The sequence below is a fragment of the Gadus macrocephalus genome, chromosome 10 (assembly GCF_031168955.1).
Source record: "Gadus macrocephalus chromosome 10, ASM3116895v1".
Classification (NCBI taxonomy): Eukaryota; Metazoa; Chordata; class Actinopteri; order Gadiformes; family Gadidae; genus Gadus; species Gadus macrocephalus.
In genome coordinates, this window is record NC_082391.1 from 17,658,106 (window position 1) to 17,676,680 (window position 18,575).

At 40.8% G+C, this 18,575-nt stretch overlaps 2 protein-coding genes and 1 long non-coding RNA gene across 5 annotated transcripts in view; 2 read left to right on the plus strand and 1 right to left on the minus strand.

The window, feature by feature from the left end:
• Nucleotides 1-622: 622 nt before the first annotated feature.
• On the minus strand, nucleotides 623-5,619 carry zic3 (zic family member 3 heterotaxy 1 (odd-paired homolog, Drosophila)). The gene is made up of 3 exons (XM_060063008.1): nucleotides 4,324-5,619; nucleotides 3,198-3,361; nucleotides 623-2,907 (listed from the first exon to the last, which is right to left on the minus strand). Exons 1-3 carry the CDS (start codon nucleotides 5,312-5,314, stop codon nucleotides 2,725-2,727), a joined length of 1,338 nt encoding a protein of 445 aa, XP_059918991.1. The 5' UTR covers nucleotides 5,315-5,619; the 3' UTR covers nucleotides 623-2,724.
• A 6,285-nt stretch (nucleotides 5,620-11,904) lies between these two features.
• On the plus strand, nucleotides 11,905-16,614 carry zic6 (zic family member 6). The gene is made up of 2 exons (XM_060063007.1): nucleotides 11,905-13,280; nucleotides 15,033-16,614. Exons 1-2 carry the CDS (start codon nucleotides 12,320-12,322, stop codon nucleotides 15,743-15,745), a joined length of 1,674 nt encoding a protein of 557 aa, XP_059918990.1. The 5' UTR covers nucleotides 11,905-12,319; the 3' UTR covers nucleotides 15,746-16,614.
• Nucleotides 16,615-18,118: 1,504 nt separating this feature from the next.
• LOC132466019 (uncharacterized) overlaps nucleotides 18,119-18,575 on the plus strand; it is a 35,507-nt gene continuing 35,050 nt past the window's right edge. For 2 of the 3 annotated variants that reach the window (XR_009527724.1, XR_009527722.1), the window contains exon 1: nucleotides 18,119-18,529. This is a non-coding gene — a long non-coding RNA (uncharacterized LOC132466019). The remainder of the gene's footprint in view (nucleotides 18,530-18,575) is intronic. The other variant, XR_009527723.1, reaches the window with a different exon arrangement.

Consider the following 18,575-nt stretch of genomic DNA (forward strand, 5'->3'; position numbering starts at 1 on the left):
AAAATCCAACCAATAGCGAATCAAATCGGAGGACTAGAGGCATCCTTGTTTTGTTCAAATATATAAGAAAACGCTTCTCAGACATAAAGTGCGCTTATAGTCTGTGTACATCCTTCAACGCAATTTGATTTGTAGGCCTATTTGCTGATCATGGTGCAGATCAAACGTAGGCTATGCTACTGCACACTTTATTGACCACTAACCGTAGTCTCCTTTCCTCTCTTTTGCATCGCAGCCTCCTACTACTAGGCATTCGTGCACTGTCACTGCCCTCTGTCGCTACTATTTTTAAGCACTTGGCTTTAGTTTGTTAATCATCTGTGCAACAACTGCTACAATCCTTGGTGAATATAGCATGCCTCGTTCTCGCTGCTTTTCTCTTTTAGTGGGGGTTTGTAGAAAAACATAACAAAAAGTAGGCGACCATAGGTTCCGTAACTTTCCCGCCCCCTTTCCCAGAACCGCGATACTAAGATGGCGCCTTTATCAGTGTCAAGTTCAAGTGAGCTGGAGACGCTGCGGTGCAGAGAGAATGGAGGAGCGATGCTAACGCAGGCTACACACTAGCCGCACTCAGCAACACAACACGGGCCAAACAAATAATTAACGTCCATGTCCGAAATACTCTTTACATGTTATTTTTTTAATTTCAGTCAAAACTTTCGTTCACATTTCTTCATAAATAGTTGGTAGAACAAAAAACCAACGTACAGTAGCCTAAAAGTACAAGGAACCTTATATGATCTTTAGGTATCGCCGAGGCCTAAGTCTCCTGCTGTAACATAATTTGCCTCCAACTGGCACAGTGACACAGTTCATCAGTAAAACATTTTGCTTTTCAGGAATAACTTGGAGCTTGACCCATTTCTCCCAGAAAGTGTTACAACATCACATTCTAGCTTTGTTTATACATCAGATATTTTTAGGACTTCGGACATTGGGCAGAAAGGTTGTTGGAATAAGAAAAGTACTTCTCTTAAATTAAGGTATAGAAAATAGCATATAAAACATATATTCCTTAAATTATTTAAATAAACGTATTTAATATATCACTGTCAAGAGGTACCGTTTTTACATTTTTTTGTTTTAAAAGTAGTGCTGGTGGTCTGAAATTGTTCTCATAGGAGCCCAATAAACTTTGTGTATGCATAATATTGAATTCTTGAGAATAGGTAACAATGCAATGCTGTAACTCTTTTTGCCACAGGAAGTATTCCCCTGAACCCACATCTAATAACCTATTCCTTTCACTAATTTTGTTAACACAAAATGGTCATCTTGACACGTTACTCACACAAAACAAGCAAATGTGTAATCAAACTGCTCTATATGCAACACCACAGTAACAAATAACACACTTAGTTACACAGAATAAGTACATTTAAAACAATGCAAGCTGACAGACAAAAAAAACTTTTATTTTGAAGATACTGAGTTGAGACAGTTCCATTTGTTGCCGATGCTCACATTAAACATAGGCTACCTTCACAAAGACATGGAACTATTAAGGATGCCAATCTGGCTCATGTGTCGGGATGCGATACTAAATTTAAAATAGTAGGTAGGCCTACTTAAAAACTGTCACGGAGAATTGGAGTTTGTGGATGTAACACGCATCGGCTTTAAACTTGTAGGTCTACACGAGTGAAAAAGGCTGATGAATTTATGCTACAAATTGACATCTATCTCTGACTCTATAAAAGTAAAATACACAAAATGTTTAATTCATCCCAAATGAGGATATAAAAAAAGAGCCGCTTGGTCGCTCCTCACCTCATTTAAACTCAGCTCTGCACGGTCATGATTTACATGTCAATGGTCTCATAAGCTAAATAAAGTAACAGACATATTTGCATCATATATAGACAAATCCATAAAATTCATATAGATGATATCTTAGATCCAAATAAGACACATGTATTGGTTAAAAAAAGAATACAATCGCAATGTTGGAGCTTTAGAGTTTTTCATTTCTTCTATGCTAAGCTGGTTATGACCCAAACTGTACAGTCTTGTTAGAAAACATTTCCATAAATATCATTTAAGTTTCAGAACTCATACCCATAATTAAATTACAAATTGATAAATATGGCATCATGGATATGTAGGCTATTTACAACGGTATTAACAAAAGGCAACGTTATATTTAATGGTAACAATCGTAACCTAATACCACATTTCTCCACCTGAAAACGGACGTATAACAACAGATTCGACTCCATCAAACAAGGAAATACATTCACGAGTATAATATTTATTTATGATTTTTTTTTGTTCAAGTTCATGACAAAGACTTTGGCACGTTTCTTAAGACTGTTTGAAGTAGGCCTACTAACAATCAATTGGAAGGCGACAAAATTAGGTCACCATTATATAAAACAGCGTAAAATAAACTGCCTTTTTTTCTTTTTTAAATAAAATTTGAGAAAATACATAAAATGAAAAATAAAATAATTTCTGAGATCTGTCAACTGAAAATAAAAGGAAAACATTTATTTATACTTTGAAAGTACCTAATATGTTTTTATTTGTGATTTATTAGATTTTTCCAAACTCGGAATAAAAGTCAAATTTAATTCCTGAGAATGGACGTGGCCTGCTTTTGTTGGCTTGTTCTCATCTCCTCACGTTGTTGCAATTCCATTTTGTACATCGTGGTGTGAATAGTTATTAAGGTTTCATAAAACCTTTTTTGGTCCACATTGAGGGATGCTGTGTTTGATTTCAAACGTACCATTCATTAAAATTGGGTGCCAGTCCATCGTGCTGCCCAGACGTGTTTTGTACGACTGACGGTGGCGTTTTTGTTGGGTCTTCAGTGTTCGCTGAAACCAGCACTGGTGGTGTGGAGGACTCGTATCCAGAACTTGCTGCCGGAGATGACTCAGAACCTTGAGATTCGTGTACCTGCAATAAGCAAGATAAACGTCCATTAGGATCAACTGTTCTCAGCCAAAATAGAAGAACTCGACCTAAAACTATATTGGCCGATGTGGCTCTATAAAGAAATGATATAAGATATAAAATACTCAATTTACAGATAGGCCTAATAAACAAGCTTAGGGCAACAACAAAAAAAAACGGCCATTAACTTTGCACACAGTGTATCAAAGCAGCCTTGTTATAAATGACTGGAGTTGTCGGGGGGATTGGGATGGTGCGTAATGTGTTTAAGGTGTAATGAAGACCTTAATTACCTTCATGTGTTTCCTGAGAGAGCTGGGATGGGTGTAGGACTTGTCGCACACTTTGCAGATGTATGGCTTGTCAGATGTGTGGACGTGCATGTGCTTTTTCCTGTCGCTGCTGTTCGCGAAGCGTCTGTCACAGCCATCGAACTCACACTTAAACGGCTTCTCACCTGTAAAAATCAATTTAAATGCGCAAATTAACATAGGCAGATACGTCTAAATGGTCGCAGCAACACACATCAAAGGCCACCTGGATGTTTGCAAAGGATTGCACGACACGTCTTCACACACACATACATACACACACACACACACGCGCACGCACACGCGCACGCGCACGCACGCACACTGTTGCCGCTCTGCTACCAGCTCGTCTTGTATCTAGCCGGTGTCAGCTAGCCTACTACACACTCAAAAGGCCTGCTATCCGTTTGGCTGGCTTGGCTGGCTCGACTCATATTGTAAACACTGAATCAGAACAACGTATCTACTCCAGGGCAATACACACGTTGTAATATGATCTTACTATATTAGGCCACATGGTAGCCTACTCTTAAGATTAAAGAAACATGATGCTGGTCAGAACTGTACCACATGTAGGCCTAGACCTCATCTGTGTTTAGAAAAGAGGGCAAATCCCAAACTACCCAACGTCGACCTAAATGGAGCAGGCCAATAGCCATTAAAATAACTCATGTTAACTCTTTATATTTTAAGTAATTGCTCAGCATTTCTTCCACCGCTATGATTACTGTCCTACACATTGCAGGATAACCATAGGCCTAGGCTACTAACCTTGAATAACAGGTGATTGATTTTTAGGATTCATTAAAGAATATGCGAAACATAATAAACGCACGTGGTGTAGACCTACGTAGCCTGAACTAAAGTAAGAGTCACATTTTTACAATACACATTTCACTTTCACACTTTCAAAAATGCCAGAGTCTTGTGGCGACCTAACATGGCCTAGATAACCGCAGCTCAACATTTGTTTACTTTGCAAGCCCCGTTACAAGCCTCCTTTTACGCCCATGCAAATGCGTTATACGTGCATCTTATTTCTTCACAGCGAATTGCGCAATGCTTAGCAAGAAATAGCAATACATATATAGTTACAAACATAGCCTACCTGTATGCGTTCTTTTGTGAATTTTCAGATTTTCCGACCGGGCGAATATTTTACCACATCCCGGGAATGGACAAGGAAAGGGTTTTTCGCCCGTGTGCACACGTATGTGATTCACCAGTTTGTACTTGGCCTTAAAGGATTTGCCCTCTCTCGGGCAGTCCTCCCAAAAGCATATGTGGTTACTCTGTTCTGGGCCCCCAACGTGCTCCATGGAGACATGCGTTACCATCTCGTGCATTGTGCTGAAAGTCCTGTCGCAAGTCTTCTTAGGCCGGTGAATTTGGTTCTCGTCAATCCATTTACACGACAGTTCTTGTTTGATGGGTTGCCTCATGTATCTGAAAAACGCTCCCGGGCCATGGTGCGTCGGTACATTCATGCCCATATTCATATTGATCGGGTGGTTGTAGTTGTGGAGCTGCGCTCCGTAGGGGTCCGTCCGAGGGCTCGCGACTGGACGATACGGATCAGGTCTTCCAAAAATGTCCCCGCGCAAACCTAAATGCATCTGACTGTTGACCACATGTCCGCTGGGTGAAGAGTGGCTCACCCCCTGGTCGTGGAGCCCCGAAAACAACAAATGTCCTGGGTTATCGGCCATCCCAGGCGGTCCGTGCAGGGACCCCGCCGACGCTGCAAAGATCCCATGCTGGGCGCTGGACGCCGCGGACTCTCCCACACTACGGTTTCGGAAAAGAAAGTCTCGGGTCGAATTGAACGGTCCCCCTCCGTACGAGCCCACCTGTCCGCCGTGGTGAGGGTGTCCCAGGGCAGCTGCATATCCAGTGGCTTGCGGGGTGAACGCTGATGACTGGCTGGATGCGATCTCGTGAGCCACCGGGCTGATTTTGAAAGCTGCCGAGTGGGAGTCTGAGAAGGGGTTGAGTCCCAGCCCCGGGTCTCTGTTCCCCAGTTCGTGGTGCCGTGGTGCTCCGAACCCCCCTACTCCTAACGACGCGAACTGCGGACCGCTATCGAGAAGCATGGTCATGAGCTTGAGTCAACTTGTGAAAGAAAAAACAAAATACAATTAGGTACAATTCCAGTTTAGCGGAACGCAGAAGCTTCGGAGATCGTACCGTGGGTTGGAAGGCGTTTTCTTCAACAGTCTACATTAAAATAAAAAAAACCCATTGAACCGAAAAAAAATCCTTTCGCTGGGAAGAATTACGAGAAAAACTCCCGTTATAGCGATCCGTGAGAAAGAGGATCAAACTTCCCCCCCTTTCCAAGCGAATGATGTCCTTGGACTGATAAAGTCAATCACTCACTCCCAGCACATAAATGAACTCGGGAGGCAGTGCTACGACACCCAATGAGGGTTCGGCTACCTCTTTCACACGTGACTGAAAAGGAGGGAGATAATTGGCTAGATTTCAGTTGATTGGCAAGGTTCGGTATTAGAAATGGCATTTCGTCTCAATGGTCTGATTTCATTGGATAGCGCAAGCGTTATTTTACAGCCAGAACTGAGCGCTAATAGCGTAGTTGTTGTTTTTTGTACTGTATGAAATCCAATGACAATTACTTTACTATATGAACAGTTCACTGGTCGTGCAATCTTATTGTTATTATTTTTTACCACAATCTGCACGTAAGCCAAAATATAAAGTTTAAAGACATGTGTGTAAAACATTGCAACTTTTTTGGCCTACAAGTTTCAGGCATGAAGTAACATTAGATTTGTTTCGTTTACACCAGGATGCGGCAGAAAAAGCAATTTGTCTATCAATCTATCTATCATCCATCTCTAAATGCATTCTCTCTTTTATTTTCCATCCGTGAATAGTTTTATGTTCAATTACTAAAACTAGAATGTAGAGTTGGCGAAGTTGGATTATAGCCTATCCCAACGCCCCAGAAAAAAACCTTTACGACTAAAGAAGATTAAACAGACAGAAATACGTCAGTAATTTTAATATGCATGCTTTTTTGCATTTCTATATATTCTTCTTTTTTTTTGCTCAACCCAAAAGAACCGTGCCATTGAGCGGGTTGCAGGGTTGCCGCTGACTCGCTGCAGGACGCACAGAATCTGATCAAATACAGAGACGCGTTGAGTGCCTCAAGCAGCGCTTTATAACTTCAAGCCTTTCACATCCCTTTCCCCTCAATCTGTCCCAGGAAGGAGCTCACCGGCTTTATTTTAACGTCTCGAAAAAAAGAAAAAGGAAAGTTTTCAAATCAGTCCTTCATTCTGCTCTCGCGCCCTGTCCAACCCGCAGTCACTCCCTAAACTTTACCTCGGGAGAAGTATTAAACTAATGGGTGAGTTTCACATTTTTGTATTAGCCTATAGTCCTAAATCAGTTCGTCCTAAATCATTGCAGTATTAATCAATTCGGAATGGGCTACGCCCTGTGCATTTGTGATGTGTGCGCATTTAGATGCTGTCGGAAGTTTGCAATTCTCGAATTTCTTAATCGTTGCATTCGGACTCCAAGCTATCTATAGATCGATACATTTGTGTAGGCCTATAACGTTATGTATATATATACTTTTTCCCATTTAGTTGCGTCGGCTGTTCACTTTACCACCAAGTTTTTCTTTCCTAAACAATCAACGAGTATTTTTTCCTACCCGCATTTTCCCCATGAACACTCGCGTTCCTCCTCCGATGCGCTCACACGCCCGCGCACGTACGTATATGCACGTACACATGTACACGTTTCCTTTCTTTCTTTTTTTCCCCCCACACCCACGAATATACATAGGCCTGCACTGAGAGCTAGAGGGAGGGTAGAAGAGAGAGGGATAGGGGGGGGGGGAGGAGGAGGGGGGCCGGTGGGGAGGGGTGTTTGGGTGGAGGGGGGGGCGGTATGGGAGAAAGTTACGCTAAGTTTGCTTCGCAGTGTTGGAGATTAGGTTTATTGCGACCTTTGGTGAACCGTCTGCAAGTGACAGACAGTTAAGTTTCCTTAACGTCCCCTGCTCTATGCTTTATGGGCCCAATGACACATGAGGACTTCACACTATTGACTGGTATAGGCAAATGTTCCATCTGCCCTACACCAATAAATACTGCAGAATGTAGATAATAGTGTTTAATGGAACATTTTATGAGCCAAAGCTGAAGAGTAACATATTCACTGCCCTCCAGAAAGGTGGATTTCATTATTAAATCCGGAACAGCTCTTGCTCGACGACTAAAGACAAATAAAGTTTGACTGTTAAATAGCATGCAGAAAGAAAAATTTCCAACAATTCTGTATTTTCCATTGGTGGTGCCATTTTCGACAGAATGACAGAATTACGTAATTCATAGTTAAAATCATAAGATTACTTCTATTTTTTGTTATATTTGAGGTTTTCTGTTAAAGGCCCACGTAGGCATGTATTGTTTTTATATTAGCCAATTACTTTACTTTTTATACACATATAACCTTGTAGGCCTATATCTATAATTTATTTTTTATATTTCCTGGACTTAACTTACATCAAGGATTACCTTGATGAAAGTATGGCCCACCTAAATAAGGAGCTGTGAAAACAAACTGTGCAGCCTTTTGGTAAATACTGTTCGGGCTGACTCATTGGGTGGTGGAAAAGGAAAATATTCAGTGTAGTCATTGGTTACACCATAAGCTTTTCTGACTGAGCATGCGCATTTACTTAAAAAAATTATTCTTGTCGAAACACCTCGCAGATGTAGGCCTATGCGCTCATTTTGGAAAAGAGTGGAGCATTAACGGCAACCCTAATGGTAAACACTTGACCTTTATTTGGTATTGTCCATATTGTTATCGTGTCTGTTGCTTCCACAGACATAATTTCCCTAAATATTATATGCAAGCATTTATGCATGCTATAGAGCGTTATCAGATCATCGTCTTGGTTAACATGTAGCCAGCTTAGTTGTGTGTGACCTGATATATCCTGCTCAACCGTCCGTTAGGCTGCCCTGACACTAATGTGTTTGTGAACGATTTAGACAAGGCCAAAAGCTAACCCTGTAGGCCAAAGAAAAAGTGAATTCAATATTTTTAAACATTTCGTTCTCTTTCCATTGCTGTATGTGTTGATTTGGTTCTCTTTGTAGCCATTTCTTCTGCCTCACATTTTTAGTTTGTTTATTTTAGCAACCCTAATAAAATAAACATAACAATAAGTTGCATGCCCCTTAATTTGACAACAACACATTTACATATTGTGTGTGGATGTACAAAGGTAACATAGTCTTTCATATTTTGGATATATATATATTTTTTTTCTAAATTTCAAATTTATGGTTGATCTTTAATACATATTTTTTTGCATTATTTCTCTTAAATGTCTAAATTCAAAAAATAACTTTTTCTTAATTTAGGCAATCATTACTAGATGAAAAACTACATAAAATGGCCTTACCAACAATCATGTTAAAATGTTCAGTAGTAAAAGTTAGCTTTTATGATCACATTTACAAGAGGGCTGGGTTTTATTGCATCGGTTCATACATGGGTATAAACGTTTTGGATTTCATGGGTTGATCATGGGTCGGCTGTCTGTGGAGGCTTAGATATCATATTTGTGAAAGTGAAATTGTTACCCAGATGTGTAGGCGCTCTGCAGTCGTACACCACAAAGGAGCCTCATTTAGTTTAGAATATAACTGTATATTATTAATTTATCAGGATATTCAACAACAGTGTAGTTATACCATACGCTTAGCAATTGTTGAAATACTATGTGATGTCCATACTATGTGACCTGCTGTGTAATTCTCTGCTGGGATTTGTGTTTTTATTTTCCTGACTGATGTCGACTCATTGAATTCTTGCTGTGATATGAGCATCCATTTGCAAATGTGTGCTTTCCGAACCTGTTCATTTGTGTAACAGGTTCATTTTGCAGCCCTTCCCCTTTTAATTTCAATACACACATATTTGTAAGTTCATGTAGAAGTGCAGGTCTTTTTTTCAAAAACACACATGCCGGCCCACACACACATACACGCACGCACACACACACACGAACACACACACACACACACACACACACACACACACACACACACACACACACACACACACACACACACACACACACACACACACACACACACAAACACAAGGTCCATCACCCCCCCCCCACCCACACACACACACACACACACAACACACACACACACACACACACACACACACACACACACACACACACACACACACACACGCAAACACAAGGTCCATCACCCCCCCCCCCCCCCCCCACACACACACACACACACACACACACACACACACACACACACACACACACACACACACACACACACACACAAACACTCACAAACACACGGCCCCACACACACAAACACACACACATACACACATTAAAGATATGCTTGTACATCTACAAACAAATCTAATTCAGGCTTTTGTCACATACACACAGGCGCATACACAAACACACACCTGCAAACACACACGGTCCCTCACGCACACAGGCACAGGGTGGCAAGCATGCTACTAAACGCAAACTTAGTATGTTTTCTTCTTGCTCAACAGTGTTCTCTCATATACTCACATACAAACCACGGGCTGAACCTTTTGACCTTTGTTTCTCATTTCAGTTTTGAAGAACGTGTTACAGCTTACATGGTTCACAGACCTGCGAAGCAACTTAAAGCGCTACCTGCTGATACCTTTCTAAGGGTTATGCACATACTTAACAATGTGAAAGCAGTTCATTTAGTTGAGAGACGGATGGAGTAAAGTTCTCTGACATAGCGACAGGTGTTTTTTCTTTAAAAATTCCTTGTCATATCCCAGAAGTAAGGAGAGAAGTAAATCCCACAATTTACTTCAGTGCCATTCCTCCATGTGTGAATCTCCTTGGTAATTGAATTTCTCCTTGATTAAGTTATGGCCGTTATATATAATATAAAGAGCCTTCACTCACACAGTATTACAGTTTGAATGAGTTTTATTGAAATCTTTAAGCTGTGTTTCTTTCCCAACTTAGATTTGGCTGGTTAAAAGGCATAGAATCAAATCACCGCACGCGATACAACTTTATTTACTCACTGTACAACTGTAAACAGCTGCTAGCTACATTAAAGATGCCGGCTTGTTTGTTGTTTACTGTTATTCTGAGATACATTTAGTTACCCATTGAGATACATAACATAATTACCGTTGTTATGTATAACCTTTTAGATAATAGTTGTGGAATACGATTTTGTAACTTATTGTAGAACATTATATCGGAAATGTAGAACATATTTCTGTTTCGAGTTTTATGGCTTTGTAATAGAGAATATCAAGCGTAGTGATTAAATTGAATGCCGCCATTGCATGGTCTGAATTACATGTAGGCCTACAGCAGACTAAACTATTCACAATGAAATGCATCAAGACTTGCATCAAGACTGAAATGCATCAAGACCTAAAAGAAGGTATCTTATTTTTCATGGTGCATGTTCCAGAGACCATCTACGTGACATATCAGTTTTCATGTGCAGGTATTAACACTAAGTCTTTAAAAAGAAAGTGCTGGGTTAAAGGTTGGCAAACATGAGCATCTATTACAGCCATGGTATGGAGTTTGGCCGATGTTTGTCTTGTGGCGTTTACTGTCAAGTCTCTATTGCTTTGGAATGCATTGCAGATGAGTTTCTAAGAATAACAATCTGCCAAATAAAGAATTTAATTAACCATTAACTCTCTTGAGGTAGACAACTTCGATTCTTCAAACTCTATTTTGTCCTCTCTTATGAAGACAACCTGTATTGTTTGCATGAATGAACACAAAATTAAAAATAGACTCCACTTTTAAGTAACACTGGGATTTAGATGTATAATGCTTGTCATGTCACCTTGATAGAGCTTGGAGAGCATGCCTATACAAGGAAAAGTGGGAGATAGACCTGATCAACTGTTCTACCAATACTGCTGTTACTCAAAAAGTATTGTTAAGTATTCCACATTCGAGACCCACATGTCGACAATCAATGACTTGAAAACATTTTCACATGTAGGAGATATTTCTCGATATTTCTCGATTAAAGATTAAAATAAAATAAAATGTGTAAATGTTTAATTCCATCCAGTAAAGGTTTGCTTAGTTCACAATGTACGAGCAAATAAGTTTTAAATATGCTGTTTACCCATCAAACAGTAAAAGAAAGACGTGATTTTCTTTATGTTCCATCAGACTTAATAGAAAAGTGCCTTGTAGACTTGTTGCTTTAAAAATCGGTTCCCCCTTTATATGTGACACACAGCTACACAATGGACAGCCTCTATGGTTGTCTCAGATTCAAAAAGTAAACAAGCAGTTCCTATTCTCATCTGCGTAGGGAAGGAGTAGGCTGCATATTCCACAGTCCAGCCTGTTGTTCTCACGGGTAAATACTTTTGGCAAGCTTTACAATGAAAAAAAGGTGGCAAATATCCCAACATAGTCACTTGAAACGCATTTGGATAACCTCAATAAAATCAGTTTTATGGACTGACCGTTATTCTCCCGATCAACTTGCAGAAATGTATATAATAGACATCATAATATGGCGCCTGAAGTTAAAGAGGCACCAATATTTGGGAGCAGACGCGGCACATTTCAAAGCGTTTTCTCTCCGATATTTGAAAACGGAGTCGTGCAGCGAGTGCCTGCGTGTCCCTTTTAAAACAAACCCAGCGCCTGTCAATCACAGCGCATTCCAACCAATCCCTAAGCTCCCTTTTTTAAAAGCAGCTTTTCCTGCTGTGCTTTTATATTGCACCATGGCCTGTTTCGAAGCATTTTTACTACCCCGGTTATTGCCACAAATCAAGAGGGCAAAGTGAACGGCATGGGACTCACACCAACTCTGACGAAATTGAGTCTGGTCCCTGCTAATGCGAAGTTCACGGCCAAGAATTGAACATGCAGATGATAGGCCTGTAGACTACCTACAAGAGGGGGGAGGGGGAGGGGGGGGGGGGGGAATGGAAACAGGATTTCTAGAAATATCCTGAGTATTCTGAATTGGTTGATTTTTTTTGCAAACGCATAGCCAAACTCACAACAAAACATGACAAGTCTGTCGAGGTTTAGTGGCTGCCCTCTTTCTTGCGTCAACCCCGGGGAGAGCAATAGTGAACCCAGCGTGGTGCTGCCACCTTTGGCAGGGGAGCACATGGGGCACCCCACTGGCAGTTCCTTAAAACTCTGCCCCTCGCACAATTTGCGAGACTACCCCGAGACGAGGTCTGGTGCATATGTTGACCATTCGGTTCACCATTTTGCAGACTCTGGATACCCCAGCCACCCGTTAGAGCACAACCATAGGGGCATTCTCATTGGAGCCAATCTTCCCGGAGCCGGAATGCCACCCGTCACTGACCAACTGGCATCGAGAACTAACCAACATGGCGGTATTGGGAGATATCGTGACCTTCCAGGCTGCAGAGACAGCCGAAGCCATGCCTTTTTCACCACGTATCAAGAGCAGGCCCACTGCTCCAACGAGTCAAGTCGAGATCTGGGCAGTCAGATGATGCTGCATGGTTTACCAGGAGACCTGCTTTCCCGGACCCATCCCTATGGCCAAACCATCAGCCCGAGGGGAAACAACCAGCAATTTGTCACCCAGTTCCTGGGGTTGTACAAGCCGCTGAATATGGCGATTCAGCGTGGGGGGAGCGACGCCTACATCAGATGCCCTAAACAAAATCAAAAACATGAGCTGGTATGTAAGTGGATCGACAGCCAGGAGGGGATGGGTAAGCTGCCCTGCGCCAGAACTTTCGGCACAATGTATGAACTTGTCACCCATGTGACAGTGGAGCACGTCGGAGGACCAGAGCACTCTGAGTACGTGTGCTACTGGGAGAACTGTCCGAGGGAGAGGAAGCCTTTCAAAGCCAAGTACAAGCTGGTGAACCACGTCAGAGTGCACACGGGGGAAAAGCCTTTTCCTTGCCCTTTCCATGGCTGCGAAAAAGTTTTTGCAAGATCTGAAAATCTTAAGATCCACAAGAGGACTCATACAGGTTGGTTAATAACGACAACACTAATGCAACCATATTACTATTATTCTCAAAGATAATAACGATTATAATAATAGCCCATAATCAATAATATATTAGTTATATCAATCATCATAATTAATAGCCTATGCATTCATAATTACTACAAATATACAAAAAAAATAGAAATATAAACAAATCGTACATTTTCATTGCAAACCATAAATATGTTGAAATAAATTGTTTATATTGGAAAGCATTATGCGATTCTTATTATATGACCATTATTAGGCTGTTGTTGTTTTGCTTTAACTGGTGCTGCTGCTTCTGTCGTTGCAATGATGTCCATGTTGATATTGCCTTTATTTATTTATTTATTTGTGTTGATTAAATGTCGCCAAAAAAAAGGAATGTGTGATCAATATATTTCGCTTTACCTTTTCTCTCTGTGTTCATGTTAATTCGTTGCGTGAGTACGGGGCGGATGCCATTTAGAAGCAGAGTAGCAGAAGATACATTAAAGGCTCGGTTAGGCCAGGGCGTTTGGGTTTCTTCTCCCTTCCATTCATTCAAATTAATAAATAAATAGGGGAGCATCGGAAAGTCGTGACGTAGCGTGTACGCCACCGTCGGTGCCTCCCAGGGATTTGTCTCCTCTGCGCCCGCGCAGGAATCACCAGGCAGTCAGGGATCTTCAGCTTGGAAGATGAAAAGAGAATAAAAACATTCGTGTTTTTTCCCCAAATTATTTTACATTTCTTTACAGTAGTAGCGGTTGTGCACGCAGAGAAGGCCTAGTAGGCCTAATGGCCTACATCTGCAACGGTCTAATGTTGGGCTGTTTTAAACTCGGTTTCCTTGAAGTAGGCTTATAGATGGGCCTTTTGTTGATTGAATGAATTTAATAATTCACAAAGACCAAGTTCGTAAACACGTTTAATTTTCTATTGAGAATTTGTGTTGTAATAACAAAAAGAAGATAGGCCCATTGGGCACAGGAAGCCATTAGGATTCAGCTGCTCCAATCAAATCACATTGTGTTTAGGGCTACACAATTTAGGGAAAAAAACAGACAGAACAAATTGATTAAAATGCACCCTACGTGTATGTCATAACCATTAGGACACGTAATTAATTGTTAAAATGGTAAAATAGCTAGACCATATAGGGATTAAACTCATAGAGGGACTAAACTCAATGTAGGCATATAGTACATCTATGGCTATAAATGAAGACTGTAAAGCTATGCTGAATTGTGTCTATGAAGCAGCATAAGGCTTAATGCTTCTCAAAAAAAAGTATGGCACATTGATAAATATCCAGATATTATTGACTCTGATGATCATACTCTGACTGTTAGGAAATCTTATTTTTTATAAAATATGTGCCTCTAAAATTGACATAGATTCGGCAATCATTGCCACTTTTACACATATTTACTTCGAAAATCTAAACGGGGAACACTTAATAGCTTAAAAATACACTATATAGAGACATAAAATGTACAGATATGGACACACACACACACACACACACACACACACACACACACACACACACACACACACACACACACACACACACACACACACACACACACACACACCAAACACACACTCTCTCTTCAATAGAAGCATAGGATTGACTGTCAAACCACAGTGCTTATGGTCGCCCCATTTACAAATAAGATTTATAGAGCCCAATTTGTTCAAGTATTATTATTTTTTTTTGTCTTTTCACGCATACGGACCTAAATCATTCTCTATTTCTATCCAGGTGAAAAGCCCTTTAAATGTGAGTACGAGGGCTGCAACCGGAGGTTCGCTAACAGCAGTGACCGAAAGAAGCATTCCCACGTGCACTCGAGCGATAAGCCCTATATGTGCAAAGTCAGGGGCTGCGAGAAGTGCTACACGCACCCCAGCTCCCTGCGCAAGCACATGAAGCTCCACTGCAAGGCCTACGTCACCACCAAGAGCGAAGCGCGCGACGCCGACGAAGACGACATCGAGAAGGCCACCAGGTCACCTGAAGCGACGGCGGACCGACGTGAACCCACCCCCTCCGTTACCGCCAGGGTGGCGCGCGTGCAGCCCCCCGTCACCCCGAGCACCACCACCAGCACGGGTCAAGAGTCCCTGTCCCCAGAGAACCTCCGAGATGACTCGACCCTCAGGTCACGTTTCCATCACACATTTGACAACAGTTTGGATTACTCGACACACAGGTCGCAGGCCCTCTTGGACCCCTTGTTGATGCAGCGGGGGGGTGGAGGGGGCGGCTACAGGTCCGAGGCGTCTCAGTACACGTGTGGCCAGACTGGGTTCGCTCCAAGCGCACGAACTTTTACGACGTCCCCTTCGCCCTTTCAGAAGAGCATCGTGAATGGGTGGTACACGTGCCACAGCGGCGTCGACTCCTTTTCACCAAAACATAATACTACTACTAATAATAATAATACTAATAACAATAACATACAGTCTATTTGAGTTGCTCGTGCCTTTCCATTTGAGGGGCCTTTATGTGACGTCTTAAATAGTCGCAGTGCATTATATTGCATATAACTACATGTATCTCTGTGGATGTTGTGTGAAACACATTTTGGAATGTAACGGATGATCCAGGTGTTAACCTGAAAGTACACTCTTAATATAGTGAGCAGTTGGTGCAGAACGCTACATGGTTAATCTGGGGTGGAGACATCAGGAGAAAAGTAGGCCTATATACTTTGTACATCACCTCACGGTTTTCCCACACGACGGGCAGGTGCATTACGTATGGTATGGACGGTCAGCATAGACCATAACAAGTAAATGCTTTAAAAGGAAATGCATTTTAATTCATTATGTATATGAAAGGTAATGACACAACTTAAATTGACATAACAACAAGTTATTGGAATGTAAAACGAATGTTTTTGCTGAATGTAACTTAGGGGTCTTCGTTGAATGTAGGTCGTTAAAAAAAAGTACGCGAAAAATATGGGGGCATTACTCATATCGTTATATATGTTTTACGAACTAAAGTAGAACAAATAAATAGCATATTTTAAATATTTCATCACGTTTGATAAGATATTTGTCTAATATTGAAATAGATGTGTGTATGTCCAAGATCTGTAAATGCTTAGTAGCCTAAGTGTTCAGTGTATTCATAGCACATATCTTATAGCCTATCCCCCTCTCCCAAATCCACTAGCTTAGGTCGGACCTGTGCTACACATGAAAACATGTCATCACAGCACTACTGTACATAGGGTACTGTACAATTAATTATGCATTCAATATTTTATTTAAGTGGCTGTATTCTCTTTGATCAGGCATGTGTTATTAAAAACCATCATTGGATTCTTGCAACACGCTGACTCTTCTCACGTTCTTTGTTTAAGGGCCTCAGCCAATCAGGGGCCTCACTCGCCGTTTAGCGGATCGTGGTATGTAGCATAAATACATAGCCTTATCAATAGGATACGTGCTTTAGTTTAACGTGCGTCACAGCGGTTTTATTTGTCGCCTTATAGGGTTTGCGGATTCTTCTTTTATGGAGGTCTTGAACTATCCTGAATGAGTAGCAGGTGCTGTGAATGAAAGTAAGATCAATTGCTTTTTTTCCACGGTCGGTTTGTGTGAACCATGGTGAATTGTTGCAACGTCGGGATATAATAAATGGTCAAATGATTGTGGTCCATCAATTTGTATTTTTTTAAATAAAAGATAGCTGAGGTTAATGTGGCGTTCATCTAGGTGAAATGGGTGGGTCGTTTATGATTTTTAAGACTGCGGTCCTTGCAGAATGGCATATCAAATTACAGTTTGAGTTATATGCTCATGTCAAAGGTTGTGGAGAATGAATTGGAATTAAAATTGTAATTTCTTTGAAGAGAAAGCATTTCTACCAGGCCTTAATGTAGGAACATGGAGGAGTTATTTTCCACACCTTTCCTGACACCCCTGGATGATTGACGGATGGATGGTTGCCTGTTTATCGTGTTCGTTTTAACTTGTATTTCTCAAACAAATGTAAAATTGCTTTATTTTGACAGTAGGACTAATTTTCATCTGGAACAATTTATTAATAGCCTGTTATTAGTATTTATTTATTTAATTAATTTCTTGTTTTTACAGCGATTTCCTCTAAATGTTTTAATTTCCAGCCCCATGCACTGAACCGGCCTGTAGGCTACCTGTTAGCATTGGGGACATACTTGACATTGGAATGTTTCTTCAGTTATTTTAACACTACAAACTATAATCTATGACGTCGGGCCCGCTTTCTCGCTGGTATACTATGAATTTCCCTTACCCCTTAGCTGACGCAACTTATTATCTGTCATAATTAGGCTGTGGGCCTCCTTCTCGGACCCGCTCATAATATTTAGTCATGTAGTGCTTAGAAGGGCTAGTGATTTAAATATCTCGAATCATCTTATAACACAGAGCATAGCTAAGAGGGAACTGAGACATTTAATATAGTGTCTGGTGTTAAATTAGGGGTGTAATATAATTGTTTCTTTAAAGTTAAGGCATGATGCTCAGATCATATAGTCATAATAGTGGGTAGGTAATTTAGCCCAATATCAGTGATGAATGACACTTCAATCCCCAATTGATTCAAACAGCAGTTTGCCCCCATAAGAATAAGTATTGGTTAAATATGAACTATATAAAAAATAATATTAGTAAAAGCTGGTCGAAGTGTAGTTTCAAAAGTGTACACATAAATGCATCAATAGGTATCTTAGGACCTTAGTGATATCCATACGTGGCAAATTCTGAAATTACATGACCTTGGTGACACATAGAGGCTATACGTTGCCATTAAAACAATGCAATTTTAAATGGTGCTTATTAGGAATCCTTAGATATCTGTAGTTAACGTTGTGAATCAATCGGCGTTGGAAAACAAAATATCCAAAATAAGTGTTATTATAAAATGAGTTCTTAATAGCATGAAACATTTTGAATTTAGTCCAAAATAAATCTCTACAGTCTTCATACATTGATTATGAAGCCCCCTGGAGACTGACCCATTTTTTATTACTTGAGTGTTTATTTTTATATGAATGTACACATTTTAAAAAGTCTGGTAGACCACATTCTTGCAATCATTTAAATGATGTACACAGTGTTCAATCTGTATGCAGTTTGAATCTGTTGAATGACCTTTCTTTGCCTTTCCAGAGCATCTGTATCAGTATCATGCAGTCTCATGCCCTGAATGGAGAGAAGCACCACTGCAGCCTCAAACTACCACGTGAGATTCCGAGGTCAAAGGTAAGCCATGTTTAAATTTGTGTGATGCATTTGAATTTTGATATTT

What these genes read in the sequence shown, in the direction of transcription:
- zic3 (XM_060063008.1), bottom strand. Translation starts at nt 5,314, where the DNA reads ATGACCATGCTTCTCGATAGCGGTCCGCAGTTCGCGTCGTTAGGAGTA. An exon ending in TCACAAAAGAACGCATACAG is followed by an intron (nt 3,362 to 4,323) that starts GTAGGCTATGTT and finishes TGATTTTTACAG; the next exon opens with GTGAGAAGCCGTTTAAGTGT. An exon ending in CTCTCAGGAAACACATGAAG is followed by an intron (nt 2,908 to 3,197) that starts GTAATTAAGGTC and finishes TGCTTATTGCAG; the next exon opens with GTACACGAATCTCAAGGTTC.
- zic6 (XM_060063007.1), top strand. Translation starts at nt 12,320, where the DNA reads ATGACAAGTCTGTCGAGGTTTAGTGGCTGCCCTCTTTCTTGCGTCAAC. An exon ending in CCACAAGAGGACTCATACAG is followed by an intron (nt 13,281 to 15,032) that starts GTTGGTTAATAA and finishes ATTTCTATCCAG; the next exon opens with GTGAAAAGCCCTTTAAATGT.